The 15,105-nt window shown below is 42.8% G+C and overlaps 1 protein-coding gene across 6 annotated transcripts in view; it reads right to left on the reverse strand.

Annotated features, from left to right (window-relative positions):
* STX11 (syntaxin 11) overlaps positions 1-11,068 on the reverse strand; it is a 37,405-nt gene extending 26,337 nt beyond the window's left edge. The window contains exons 1-2 of one of the 6 annotated variants that reach the window (XM_076002904.1): positions 10,852-11,068; positions 10,530-10,737 (exon numbers count right to left, since the gene is read on the reverse strand). In XM_076002904.1, the coding sequence (XP_075859019.1) occupies positions 10,530-10,725 (196 nt within the window). In that variant the 5' untranslated portion in view covers positions 10,726-10,737; positions 10,852-11,068. Of the gene's footprint in view, positions 1-1,426; positions 1,563-10,529; positions 10,738-10,851 lie in introns of those variants that run through there. The other 5 variants (XM_076002906.1, XM_076002905.1, XM_012756808.3 and 2 more) reach the window with 5 other exon arrangements.
* Positions 11,069-15,105: the final 4,037 nt, after the last annotated feature.

Genomic DNA, 15,105 nt, shown 5'->3' on the forward strand with positions numbered 1-15,105 from the left:
CAGCTGTATAGCCAGAGCTGTGGGAAGAGGCTGGCACAGAAGGTGCCTGGTAGCTGTTGGCTGGGGTTGACCTCACCTCAACTCAGCTCCGATCCAGACGTTGCTCCCATCCCGGCTGCGTGTTGAGACAGGGTACAGTCTCTTCCTAAGGGCTGCTCCCCACTGCAATGGGACCTGTCAGCTTCAACATTTTAATTTCTCCACTCCCACTAGCACCACCGGCTTCAAAAATTTTCATGTGGTTTTAACACTAATTTAGTGAAGAAAAACTGCCCCAAACATTTGGATTTCAGGGTGAGTTATGATCACTACATAAAATGACATATTTTATCATACGCTGAAAATAATAGCAAAAATGATTATTGATATTGAAATTAATTTTCTCTTGGGTTTCCGCTGCAAAGCACATGATTTTAATGTTTATCTTAGATCAGCCCAGTGACCCTGGCTGGTATGTAGTTGTACCATCAGGCGCTTTAGGAAACTGAAAACTTGAATTGTTGCTTCACACACCACCCTGCCCCAGTTTAGCAGGCTGGCATTTCACATCCAGAGTCTCATTTTAAAGAGAGACAGAGCAAACTTCACATCTCAAAAGTTCATTAACAAAGTCGCGCAATTAAGAGAGCAGCTCTGTGACTCATTTTTGGATACCCGTGTGGAAATAACAACTCCTCCCTCTGCTGAGAAACGTCTTAAACAAGTGCGTGAGAACCACAGGAAGTAATACAGATCCCAGCTGGTGTCAGCACAGTCTAGAAAAAGAGAGAATTCCCCCTGCGGACCGTGTGGTTCTCCCGGGCATTGCCAGGACTTCTGGTCCCCATTCTTCTAAAACAAAGTCTGATGGGGACTAGGAAGGAACTCGAGGCGGTGTCCGTTTCTCCGTACGGCCTGGCTTCTACGTTTGGCCCCGCTCCTGAGTCACACTGTCAAGTTCAAGTCCAGAAGTACTCATTCTGTGTTTTTGAGAAAGTGCACCCTAATAGGAAGTGGAGAGGTGATCGAACCGAAACAACGTCCCCACCGATTAAAACAACACTGTTTTAAGCCTTTCGACTTAAAACTAAAGTTGTCTCAGGTGGATACATTAGCCTGGCAGCCGATCAACAGGTATCTCTGAAATAAGTCCTATGAAGCCCTAAGCCCTCAGCCCCTCGCCCCCTGAAATTAAAGGTAATAAATCATTCCGCTCTACAGGAGAAGCCCAATGCTGTGTTCCCCAAGGTGCCCAGAGGCGGCGTGAGGACCCGGGCCAGATCGGAATCCCCACCTAAGGCACAGCCCGGGAGCCCGAGCTTGCGAGAGTCCCTCCCGGGGCACACCCCGCAGGTCCCCGACCCCCGTCCCGCACAGCCAGCGGGGCGCGCCCTTGCTCTGCGAGGAGTTGCGAAGATGCGAGAGGACCCAAGGAGAGGAAACGAACCAGGACCCGGAGCGAGCGTGCGAACCGAGAAGCCCCTCTCCTGCCCGGGCGCCGGGCCCGCGCTGGCGCCGCGATGGGGACGGACACTTGTCGCGCGACTCCCGGCGGCTCCCACGGCCGAGGCTGGGCTCCTCCGCGGCCGCCCGAGCTCCGCGCCGCCGCCACCGCCGCATCTGGGCGCCGCCGGCCCAGCCCCCGCCGCTTCGGAAGCGCTCACAGCTGGGGACCGGGCCCCGCCCTGGGGTGACGGCGCTGGGGCGCGGTGGCCGCAGGCTCCCCACGCGCTGGTTCCCGCCCAGCGAGTCGGAGCGCTCCCGACTGCCCGGAACCCGGGCCGCGCGTTAGCGTGTGCCGCGCGCCCCCACAGGCCGGCGTCGAGGGGTGCCTGTCGCCCGAGGCACTTCTTCCGTTCGCCCTGTGGTCCCCGGAGCCGGAGCGCGGGACTTTCCCCCGGAATCCCCGCCGCGCTGGTGACATTTGCAGTCCGGCGCGGCGAGACGCGCGAGGCCGGTGCTCAGCGTGGGTGTGGCTGCGGCCCACCCCGCCCCGGCGGGGACCCGCGAGGCGCAGAGCAAGGAGGCAGGGGTCACCCTGAGGCTGGCCCCGCCGTCCCGGAGCCCACCCGGGCCAACCCCTCAAATCAGCCCCAGCGCCTGCCCGGTGCGTTCATTCACTGAACACCTGCTGAGCGTCACTTAAGCACTGAGAATAATACCGTGGGCAGAAGTCCTGTGGCCCAGACCCTGCCCTCACTGTCCCTGCGTGCAGCGGGGACAGTTCAACACACAAGGTGTGCCTTATGCGAGGTGGCGGTGAAGTGCCTAAAAAGCAAGGCTGAGGCTTAAAAGTAAGGAAGTGCTCAAAAAAGAAAAAGAAAAAAGAAAAAACAAATCCTGCATTGAAGGGGGAATGTCAAAAACACAGGAACCAACTGAAAGAGCTTCCAGTGGCCAAAGCTGGAACAATTCAAGCAAATACAAAGTAAATAAAATAGTGTTAGATTGCAACCCAAAGCAAAAAATACTCGTGAGTCCATAGTGATACAAATGAATGATTGAATAAATGAATAAATGAATGGGGGAAGGCCGGGCGTGGTGGCTCATGCCTGTAATCCTAGCACTCTGGGAGGCCGAGGCCGGGGAGGATCGCTCAAGGTGAGGAGTTCGAAACCAGCCTGAGCAAGAGCGAGACCCCGTCTCTACCAAAAATAGAAGGAAATTAATTGACCAATTAAAAATATATAGAAAAATTTAGCTGGGCATGGTGGCGCATGCCTATAGTCCCAGCTACAAAAGGCCGAGGCAGGAGGATTGCTTGAGCCCAGTAGTTTGAGGTTGCTGTGAGCTAGGCTGACGCCACGGCACTCTAGCCTGGGCAACAGAGTGAGACTCTGTCTCAATCAATAAATGGGGGAAAAAGACAAATCTCTCATGAGGAAGAATTTCAAATAATTTATGTAGATACCTCACCCTCAAGGAAGAGAAGAATAACTCTAGACCCTTTGTAAGTGTGGACTATGCATAGTGACTTCTTCCAGAAAAGTACAATATGAAAAGGAGGGGGAAAGAGTGGCTTTATAAACTGACAGACAATACCCCAGCCAGGTGCTCAAGGTCAACATGACAGTCATGAATCATATTGATGACATGTACTCTCGATATGATGTAAGGAAAATGGCAATGTTACCTTTGTGGTCTTCCCCCCCAAAACTCATAACCCGTTATCTTGAGAAAAATATCAAACAAATTTCAATAGTGGGACATAACTGACCAGTATTTCTCAAAGCTGTCAAGGTCATCAAGAACAAGGAAAGTCTGAAAAACTGTCACAGCTTAGAACTGCCACATGAAAATGGAATGTAAGGTGTATTTTGGATGGGATCCTGGGATATAAACAGGACATTAGGTACAACCTAAGGAAATCCAAATAAAGTATGGACTTTCATTATTAATAAGTATCAAGATTGGTATATTAGTTGTGATGAGTGTATCATACTAGTGTAAGATGGTAGAATAGAGAAACCTGGGAATGGAATTTATAGGAACTCTTTGTAGTACCTTAGCAATTTTTCTGCAAATCTAAAACTGTTCTAAAAAATACAGTCAATTGTATAAGAAAGTAAGAGGGATGGGGTGCTACGTTTTTAAAAATGGGATTATTGCAAGGCTCTAAGATAAGAAGTCATTGAGGGAGGAAACAAGGTGGATATTCAGATTAAGACCATTTTGAGCCTAAGGATCTGCAGATCTAAAGACCCTGAAATGTCAGTGTGAGCAGAACAGGAAGAGTGGGGGAAGAGTGACAGCAGTGGGGTTAGGAGCGGGAACACAGCATGTGGGGCCTTGGTGGTCATAATAATCCAATGTTAATTTCACATTGAGATGAGAAGGTTGAAGAATTTTTAGCAGGAGAGCTAAATAATGAGGCTTTAAAAAAAATCCAGTTACGTTGAGGATAGATCAAGGGACAAAGGTAAAAGCAGATGAACAAGTTAGGAAGCTGGGATGATTAATTAGATGTGTCAACTTGACTGGGTCATGAGCTGCCCAGATATTCAGTTAACTGTTATTCTGGGTGTGTATGTGAGGGTGTTTCCTGATGAGATTAACATTTAAATCTGAGTAAAGCAGATGGCCCCTCTGATTGGAGGAGAGAGGTGTGGTCATTCACTAGAGGCCTGAAAGGAACAAAAAGGCTGAGTAAGTAAGCTATCTCTGCTTCACTGTCTCTGAAATGAAACATTAGTCTTCTCCTGCCTTTGACCATGGACTCAGCCTAGACTCAGACACCATTGGCTCTTCTGCTTCTCAGGCTTCAGAATCAAACTAGAACTATGCCATTAGCTCTTCTGGGTCTCCAGCTTGCTGTCCACTGACCTGGGGGCTTCTTAGTCTCTGTAATTGTATGAGCCAATTCCTTACAGTATATATATTAGATTTCTCTATATAGAGATAGATATCTACCTGTCTATTAATATATGCATTTATTCTATTTCCCTGGTGAACCCTGACTAATACAAAGCCATAGCAGTAAAGCTGGTGAGAAGTGGTCAGGTTCTGGATATGTTTCTAGGGAGAGACTGACAAGACTTGCTGATTAATTGGATATAGCCATGAGAGAGAAAGAAGAGCCAAAGGTAAGTAAAGGATTTTACTCAGAGCAGGCTGGGTGTGCTGGCTCACTCCTATAATCTCAGCACTGTGGGAGGCTGAGGCAGCCGGAGTGCTTGAGGCCAGAAGTTCAAGATTAGCCTGGGCAACATATCAAGACCCCATCTCTACAAAAAATAACTGTCTTTAAAAAAACACCAGAAAAAATTTTTTTTTAATTTTTTAAAATTGATTTTATTCAGAGCAACTAGAAGAAAAGAATCTTGTTCTGAGTTGGGGAAGAATATCTGAGAAATTAGTTGGGGTGGGGAGGGGAGGATTGCTGGTGAGTAATTCTATTTTGGACACTTTAAGTTTGGAATTGTCAAATTGCCACAAAGGCAATTGGTCAGATGAGTCTGGGATGATGATGTACATTTGGAGATCTTCAGCATACACATGGTATGCAGATAGAATCAAGACGTCTGAAGTCTGAGTCTAGGGACACACCAAAGTTCAGAGGTCAGAAAGATGAAAAGTCAGGAAAGGAGAATGAGAAGGCATGATCAGCAAGATAAGAGATAGACCAAGAGAGAATGGTGTTCCGGAAGTCAAGTGAAAAAAAAAATGTTTCGAGAAAGAATGATTAACTATCAAATGCTGCTAAAGTGGGTAAAATTAGAACTGGAAACTGAGCAATGGGCCTGGCCATGCAGAGGTCAGTGGTGAACTCGATAAGAGGAGTTTTGGTGGTGCAGTGACCAAAGCCTGTTTGGAGTGAGCTCAGAGAGAATAAAACGAGTAAATGGAGACAGAAATGGAGTAAACTAGAAGTAACCATATAGACAGGGGTATTTCATTTTTTTTAAATGAAAGATATACATGTTTGTATGCTCATGGGCATGAACCAAAAGGGAAGGAAAAAGTGATGATGCAGGAGAGAAAGAGATACTTGTTGGAGCAATGTTCTTGAGCAGGTGAATGGGTGTGAAATCCCATGAGCAAATGGAAAGTTGGGGTTAAATGGAAAAAGAGAACATTTATCTCTGCTAACGGAAGGGGAGTCAGAATGTATGGCACAGATGCTGGTAAATGTGGGGACAGGAACATGCTTTATCAATGAAATACAGAGCAATATCATCAGCTAACCATGAGGAGTGGAGAGGAAGTTTAAGGAGAGAGGAGAAAGTGAGAAAGTAAATGGACTTGGAAAATATAACTGGACTATTGGATAGCAGTAAAGGCTCATTCAAGGTCAGGAAGCTTGAATGTGAAAGGAGGTCAGTCAGTACAGCCATGTGCTCTCACCAGCTTCATCCATCTACCTACTTGAATACAAACAGAACTAGGCAGAGATCTACATGCAACCAGAGTTTGGAGTTGCCAGGAGTACCAGGCAAGAGATAGGGTATGTGCAAGAGAATGATTATTATGAAGGACCATGACATCTAAACCAGGTAGGTGGGGGAGAGAGAATGTGGATGACAATTTCAAAGCAAAGTGAAAAGGTATTGGGGATCAATGGATTGGTAGTTCTAGGAGATCAAGACGTGATTGCAGTTGGTAGACAGATTCAGTTGGAAAGATGCAAGGTGGTTGTCAGAGTGAGATGTTTGAGACTGGTATTGTGGAAGTATGCACATATTGGCAATGGCAAGATTTAGAATATGGCCAATCTGGATTCTCCTACACAATTGCTATGCCCCACCCAGCCGAACACCGCAGGTGGGTCTTCTTGTTTTATAAATTTTTTCTGGAGAGGTTGGCTTTCACCATATGAGAACTAAGGAGGGCCTTGGAGCAAGACCCAGATGAAACAGGGCAGGAGAGGGGAATGGCAGCTGTGTGAAGATCTGTCACCTATGGCCATCATCCTGCACGATACTGCCATTCCCTGTGTGTGCAAGGCTCCTAAACCCAGGGAATCCCAGGGCTGGAAGGTCATCTAGCCCAGCCACCTCCGTGAGGTGCAACTCCTCCACGGCTCTCAGCCAAATAAGTCATTGCACATCACTGCACCATGTAGTAATCACCAACTACCATTGGCTTTTCATCCTAGTTTGAGAACTCCTTGAGGACAGAGAATATGCTTAAGATTTTTGTATTATTGTAATAAAATATATAAAACATAAAATTTACCATTGTAACCATTTTAAGGTGTACAGTTTGGTGGTATGAAATACAGGTACATTCACATTGCCTTGTAACTATCAACTACTGTCCATCTTCTGAACTTTTTTTATCTCCCCCCACTGAAATTTTATACCCATTAAACACAAGCTCCATATTCTTCTCTCCCCCATCCCTTGGCAACCACCTTTCCACTTTTTTTTCTTTGCTTAACATTGCCTCCCTAACCCCTTCCCCACTCAGCCTTTAGTAACCTCCATTCTACTCTCTCTTTCTGGGTTCTAGTTTTATAGATTCCACATGTAAGTGTGATCATGCAGCAGTCGGCTCTCTGTGCCTGGCTTGTTTCACTTAACATAGTGTCCTCCAGGTCCATTTATGTTGCTACAAATGACAGGATTTCCTTCTTTTGTAAGGCTGAATAGTACTCCATTATGTTTAGATACCACATTTTCTTTATCCATTCATCCACTGTTGGACACTTAGGTTGATTCCACGTCTTGGCTATTGTGAATAGTGCTGAAGTGAACATGGATGTACAGATATCTTGACATACTGATTTCATATTCTTTGGATATATGCCCAGTAGTGGAATTGCTAGATCCCACCATTCTACTTTCTGCCTCAGTGAATTTGATCACTCTACTTCATATATGTCAAACTATACAATATTTGCTCTTTTGTGACTGGCTTATTTCACTTACATTATGTCCTTAATATTTATCCACCTTGTAGCATGTGTCAGCATTTCCTTCCTTTTTAAGGCTGAATACTATTTCATTGTATGTATATATCAGATTTTGTAGATTCATTTGTCTGTTAATGGACACTTGGGTTGCTTCTACCTTCAACTATTTCAAATAATGCTGCTATGACCATGGATATACAAATATCTGAGTCCCTGCTTTCATTTTTGTGGTGTATATACCCAGAAGTGGAATTGCAGGACCATATGGCAATTTTACATTTAATTTTTTGTAGAATTACCAGACAGTTTTCCACAGCAGTTGCTCCATTTTACATTCATACCAGCCACGCACACGGGTTCCAATTTCTTCACCTCCTTGCCAACACTTCTTTTTGTTAGGCTATCATGAATTTCTCTCTATTTCGTACCCTGCAGGGCACATGATGTTGTGTGAGTAATTTACTAACCTTGTTGTTAACCCAGTCAAAAAGGGAAATGAGGTTAAATGAAGCAATCTGTGCTCAACAACCCCCAGCCAGCACATCTTGTTCTAGATCTGCACTGTATGTTACCATCGCCACATGTGACTAATTAAATCTAAATTAGTTAAACTTAAAATTTAGAATTCAGTTCCTCTGTCACATTAGCCACCATAACTAGTGGCTACTATATTGGACAGTGCAGAATAGAACATTTCTGTTATTGCAGACAGTTCTTAGGCAGCACTTTCTAGATCCTGGTAGCCACTTGGGCCTTGTCTCACAAATCATATTTGGATGAGCTTTTCCAGAATTAGCCAGCTTACAATTTAAGTTAAAGTCCTTCTTTTAAGAGAGAGGAAATGTACTGCTTCGTAAGCACATTGTGGCTCTTTTGCACATCGATGGCTGCTACAAGCTCTCTAATTTTCCTGTTTAAATATGATATTGGGACACTCAGTGGTCACATGGTTCTGTTGCTCTTGAAGATTCCCTTTAGGAATGCAGACTTCCAACACTATTTAAATCGTCCTCTATGTCATTCTACTCACTTACCTACTAAATCATGAGTTTCAATAAGGCAGAGATTATGCCTGTTTCACTTACTCTCCAAAGCCTCCTTGCACAGTACCTAGCACACTGGACGCTCTCAATAAATATTTGTTGAAAGGTGATTTAATAAACGACCAAAGTAAGCACTGAGCTCAGGGCCCTGAGATATAGCCTTTTAGAGTAAGGCACTCAGACGAAACAAGATTTAGGAATATATATCTAGCTCCCATATAGTTAGCAAAAGATTTTTTTTTTTACAGAAGATTTTAAGCTAGATTCTTTCCCCCATTGTTCAAAAAGCAGTTTAAAAATTGAATTCCTGTAAGGATCTTGTCTAGTGCGTATTTATAAAGCTATAACTCTTTTATAAACACTTGCCACCAGTGAATATACTGAAAAGAAACAATAAATTCTAGATTTATATTTAATATACTGTTAGCATGTGTGCAGATATCTTCTGCTTGCCCTCCAGATCCACTATCCCCCATCCTCCCCCTGCTCTCTGCCTGGGGAGGCCCATCTGCATGGGTTATTCGGACAGGTGCCTGTGCCCCGTGGCTTCCCCTGGGCTCCGCCGGCAGCAAACTCTGGCAGGAGAACAGAGGCAGAGGATGAGGCAGAGGAACTTGTTCCAAACAGAAGGGCTGTGTCCCTTGACAGAAGGCCACGGTTCCTCTAAGGTGGTCTACTCTAGTCTACATGACTCTCCTTCCCTGCTCAGATACCTCTCCTTATTCGCTATTCTCAGCCCCAGGTTCCATTACGGCTCCTCTCCACCCTCCCTCCACCTTTATAATAGTCTCCTTATTTATAAACCCTGCTTGAATTATCCTAATTTGAATGTGCTCTCTACTTCCCTTTGGGACCCTAACTGATACAGCATCCTTAATTAGTAGCTAGATCATGGTCTCTAAATCCCAGCTGTGAAAATTTTACAACTGCAGTTCTTACGAAAATGTTCCCCAGTGATATTACCATATCCTTATTTCAATTCACTAGCTAGCTTTATGAAGAAACCGTGTTGTACGTCATATAAATTGTTCTCTAGTACATGCAGATAGACTAGAAAAATATTCTCAGATTCAATCTCAGGCCAATCTTTTACTATATAGCTTCTCTGCTTGAAATATCCCTTATGAAATACATAAATGAGAATTTATGAATTTATAAAGTAAATAGGTTAATTGTTAAAGTTTTGAATATTTCCATGTCTAATATGCTTTAAATTACTTCTGGTTATGTAATGAAATCTGCAAAATCTTCAGTACTGCAAACAAGCCATCATTACTCAATGTACACAGCCTCACAGAGAACAGAGTTTCTACCCCTTGAAGCTTAAGATTTAAATGTCCAATTTTTAGCAAATGCCAGATTACTAAAAAATATAAACCTCAGGTCAGACGTGGTGTCTCACGCCTCCAGTCCCAACACTTTGGGAGGCCATAGCAGGAGGATTGCTTGAAGCCAGGAGTTTAAGACCAGCCTGGGCAGAGAACCTATCTCTACAAAATATTTTTTAAAACATTTTTTAAAAAATTAGTCAGGTATGATAGCACATGCCTGTGGTCCCAGCTACTCAGGAGGCTGAGGCAGGAGGATCGCTTGAGCCCAGGAGTTTGAGGTTATAGTGAGCTGTGATCAGGCTATTGCACCCTAGCCTGGGTGATAAACAAGACCCTGCCTCTCAAAAAAAAAAAAAAAAGTTCAATACGTGCTGGCTGCTCTAATGTATACAAATAGAACAAACGTTCTCTGTGAAAAACAATAGGTAAAATGAAATCTGGTCTAGAGATAGTATAGTTGATCTGCTTAATAGCTCCTGAAGGAAACCAACTTTTCTGCAACTGTGATTTTGCATAACAAGTTGCAAAAGTATTTTAAGATGAGACTGTTACTCAATACTCATTTCTGGTAAACTCCTTTTTGCACCACTGCCCTTCTCTGCAGAACGGATAAAAGTGAAACAGAAAAGCACAAACAGAATATAAGGAACAAGCAATGCCTTTTGCAGATCATAGCTTAGTCATAGCCTCGAAATACTAGTTTTGAATTTGAATAATTTAGTTTTCAACAAGTGTAATTTTCACCATTAAGCTAACATTTTTACATCCCTATTTTGTTCATGGGGATGAAATTGTGCCACCTATTTAGAAATGTCTCTTTACCAAAAAGCCTTACTTTGAGGCTGAGTCCTGGTTTTCTTCTCTTCCTCATCCCCTCCCTCCATTTCGTCCCCTTGCGGCAGCTCCATGTCTTGATTCGGTTTACTTTTCCCTTTAACACACTCCTCAGACGGACTGATTCCTTCTTCACAGACGGTTTATAATTTCTGTGAGTTCCTGGCCCACAGCCTGCTAGCATCCTCCCATGACCCTGAAGAAAAATTAAAAGGACGATATTGGCACCACAAAAACCAAACGTGTTTCCAATGATGAATTGACCAACAGTGATAGAGAAAACAGATTGAAGTCTGAGCACTGAACTCACGGATTCAAAGGACAGAGTCTTCCCTTGAGGATCTCTGCCCTTGGGGACGATGATCTTGTAGAGGAGACCTTACAGAAGCTGGCAGATGTTCCTCGCTGTCCTCAGCTCCTTTCCCTTCTGTGTGGCCCGACTGTGAGCAGAAAACCTCGGTAGGGGCTGGCCTGGCCTTGCATCACTCGCTCCAGGTGTTGAAAGCAGGCTGCTCCAGCTGATTTCTTTAAACGCTATTTTCTACAAGCTGGTGATGGACAAAGGTGAATTACGAAACAGGAACTTTTGCCACAACTCTATAACTCTAGTGACAAAGAAACATTTACAAAGCAAATGCGCCCATACAAACCGGAATTCATAATTGATTACAATGCAAATGTGGGTGCTGGGCATAATTTATTCATATTTTATTCTCTCCAACTTAATTAATGAGTAGGCTCTTCTTCAGAGAAAAAAAAAACAAACCATATGGCACCCAGTGCTGATATATTATTTCTACTATATTGTTACTTGAATATAATATAGACACAATGTTACTTAAATATAAACATGGTATAAATGCCTTATGGCCACAGACCCTTTAAAAAATTATAAAATCCAAACCAATCTACACATTAAAAGTATAGGATTAATAATATTAAAATAAACAGCATTGATTTAATGTGGTTTTCATGAAATAAAACCACAAGTGTTTGTTCTAAAATTAGCAAAGTGCATTTGGCTTTGCATTCCACTTGTTATCTGTATGATTTTCTTTATTTTGAATATAATAGACACTCATCTGAGTGATCCATCATTATCTTTGTTATGAGTTTTTCTTTTAAACTATGCATTTGTCCCGAATCATCAATCCATGATTCATTAATGAGTGAATCAATCAAAAACTCTCCCTAAAACAAAATGCTAAAATACAAGTTTAATTTAATGAAAATGTTTTCATTGAATATTTATGATCATATTTAGTGCTAGTGAACTGAAATATTGTGTGCGATGTGTCTCCTTTCAAACGTGAACGTGTTAATAACTCAGACTGTGTTAGGCCTGTCTACACTACTAAAGAGCTGTGTGATGACTCAGCTCTCCTACCACCTTTCCTTAGTGCTACAGATGACCAGATAGCACTGATATCACTGTTCTTGGAGTCAGGCTTTCATTTGTTGCTACACAATGTCAAACCAGGCGCAAAAAAGTGACCTTTCATACTTATGAAGTTGAGTATGCAGATAATCCTGCATTATAATTTTTTAGCTTGTCATCCAAGTAAAAATTCAACTTTGTAGAGCAATTGGACCCCTGCAAACAACAATAAAGGTTGAAAACACTGGCTGGGTATGCGGCTGTGCTATGTAGAGAGGCATGGTGTAGAGGAAACAAGACTGGATCAAACGTCTGAATGCTCCCATGGTCTGATCCCAGTGCATCTGTCAGGAAGGCAAGATATCCTAGTGGTCAGGGGTGCTGGCTCTAGAACTGACTGCCCGAGTTTGTATCCTATTTGTGTTTCTCCCTTGCAGGAAGGACTTGATGTCTCACAGCTAGACATGCAGTCAGAAGGCAGCATCCCCTAGTTGGTGCGCTCAGGGTCTGTCGCAGCTACAGAGAGCTGCTTTCCCTGAGGTTACAGCTTGGGTCCTATGCCAGAGATGAAGGCTGGGCTGTTGCAGCTCTATGCAGGACACTCTGATGAGCGATGTTTGCTCCAGAGTTCCTGGCCAGGTTGGTTGAAGCTGTGTCAGGCCTGCAACACAGGTTGACTTTTTCCTGTGCCCAATTCTGCTTCCAATATCTTCCTTTTGTATGTGCTGATCCCTAATAAATATCTTGCACTCCTAACACCATCTCAGCAAATGCTTCTGGAGGACCCTGTATCACTCCACAACTTTTTAGTTGTCTGAATTTCACCAAGTTAATTAGCCTCTCTGTGCCTCAGTTTCCTAGTCTATAAAATGGAAATATTAATGTCATGTTTCATTTAATGTGAGACTCCTTTCATTCTTTCATATGGTGTTAAGGAAGAAAAACACCTACATGATGCGGGCTATAAGAGAAGACCTTCATGCAAAGCTGATACAAGGGTAGAGAAGAGATAAACCCACCCTACAGAAAAGGATAATAGGAAAGCTCTTGTGTCTCAATCTTTTTTAAATATGAAAAGACATTTTATAATTGCTAATTTATGATATATAAACTAGTGAATATGCCAGATTGCACTTTCATAATTGGCTAATGGAGCAAAGGGTAACATTTCTCTCTGATTCCCAAGAACCTCAAAATCATCTGTCTTTTGGAGGATTCAGTTTCTCATGACTCTGATATTGTTCATGTGGATCCCAACAATGCTTAATAGTAAAGAACATTCTGCTAAGTTGCTTAATCATGGGTCCTTGTTTAAGGTGTTCCTGTTCTTCTACTCTGCTTCTCAGCACCTGGCTCTGTGTTCCTTCATTATTATGCACAGGATCTGGCCAAGGGATAGGTTTGGTGTGTTCATATGCAATGTCTGCAAAGGGGGGAGGGGTGTAGCATACTATCGCCCCACCACTGGATGTCAAAGAAAGCTCTCCTTTGCATTTATAGTCATCTGGAAGAGAAGAAAATTTATGACAAACACAAATACAGCTCTGTTTTGGCTTGGAAATAAACATTGCAAGATAGTTTTTTTTTTTGAGACAGAGTCTCACTTTGTTGCCCAGGCTATAGTGAGTGCCATGGCGTCAGCCTAGCTCACAGCAACCTCAAACTCCTGGGCTCAAGCAACCTACTGCCTCAGCCTCCCGAGTAGCTGGGACTACAGACATGTGCCACCATGCCCGGCTAATTTTTTTTTTCTATATATATGTTAATTGGCCAATTAATTTCTTTCTATTTATAGTAGAGACGGGGTCTTGCTCTTGCTCAGGCTGGTTTTGAACTCCTGACCTCGAGCAATCCGCCCACCTCGGCCTTCCAGAGTGCTAGGATTACAGGCGTGATGAGCTACTGCACCCGGCCTAAAGATAGTTTTTTTGATATCATTCATTTTACTGCTGCTACCACCCCAATAAATCAAGATGCTTATCAGGTAAGGTGAAGAAAGATATTTTGAAGAGAGACTGCTCTTAAACTCTGCTTCTGGGCACCTATTTTCATCCCTTGACAGAGCCTCATGGTGAGCCCACCATCTTGTCTCAATTTGGGTCCTACCTGTGTCTCAATCTTGACACTAGGAGGAAGGAGAAAATATTTCCCTTGAGAATTTGCATAAGTTGGTAGTCATCATGGAAATCTGAAGTCTGAATTCACATTACCCATGTGGGACAAACAAACAGCTTTAAGCAGATAATTTAACTTACGGTGGACTTGAGTTGATCATGCCTCCAGGTGACTGGCTGAAGCAAAGGCACAACCTCTGAAAATCCTAAACTTCAACTGAGATTGACAGCAACTGTACTATGCCCCCAGTCAAAAGATGCGTCCTGATTTCAGAAAGGTCAAAATGTGAAAAAATGTGCATTGTAAACTATCTAATATATAAAAATTTGAAAATCCAATGAGATAATAACTCATGCAAACTGCTTAGAACAGTGCCTAGAAAGTAGGAAGCCATTCTCCTCCTCTTCATCATCATTATCCTTACTTTCTGGCTTTATTTCAAACAACCACAAACTTTCAACAAGCATTAACAATGAGACCTACTCAGCTATCACCAAACACTCCTTGCTCCTTTCCTTTCTTTATTTTGTGCAATATCAAATGAAAAAATACTTTGCTGCGTGTAATAATAATATAAATTATTATTGTCATCATTATCATGTTAGTCCTAACTAAGAGTGCATACTCTCTCAACAGGTTTTCCTCTCTGTAAAATCAAAGAGTTGAAATGGATAATTTTTTAAAACTTTTTATTATGGAAAATATCGAACCTGTACAAATGTCTCTAGAATAATCAGTAAACTAAAATACTTATTAACTCATGGCCAATATGTTCCCTCACACCCTGGACTATTTCCAGACAGCATATCATTTTAGACCATTTAAGTATTCCATACTTTTCTAACTCTAAAAGTTTGTACTAAATCCAGAATTTCAAGGAATCCCACCTTATGTCTTGGCTATTAACAGTCATTTTTCTTTGCCCAGCTGAGTGAAATGAACTTCGTTTCTCCTTTACTGCTTAGGTAATCCTTTGTATATTGACTTTCACATCCAAACCAGTGGAAGAACAGAGACTACATTTACCTTTCCAACTGAATAACAACAACAAAAGACAAAATATATGAAACA

Source organism: Microcebus murinus, chromosome 5, assembly GCF_040939455.1.
Source record: "Microcebus murinus isolate Inina chromosome 5, M.murinus_Inina_mat1.0, whole genome shotgun sequence".
Lineage (NCBI taxonomy): Eukaryota > Metazoa > Chordata > Mammalia > Primates > Cheirogaleidae > Microcebus > Microcebus murinus.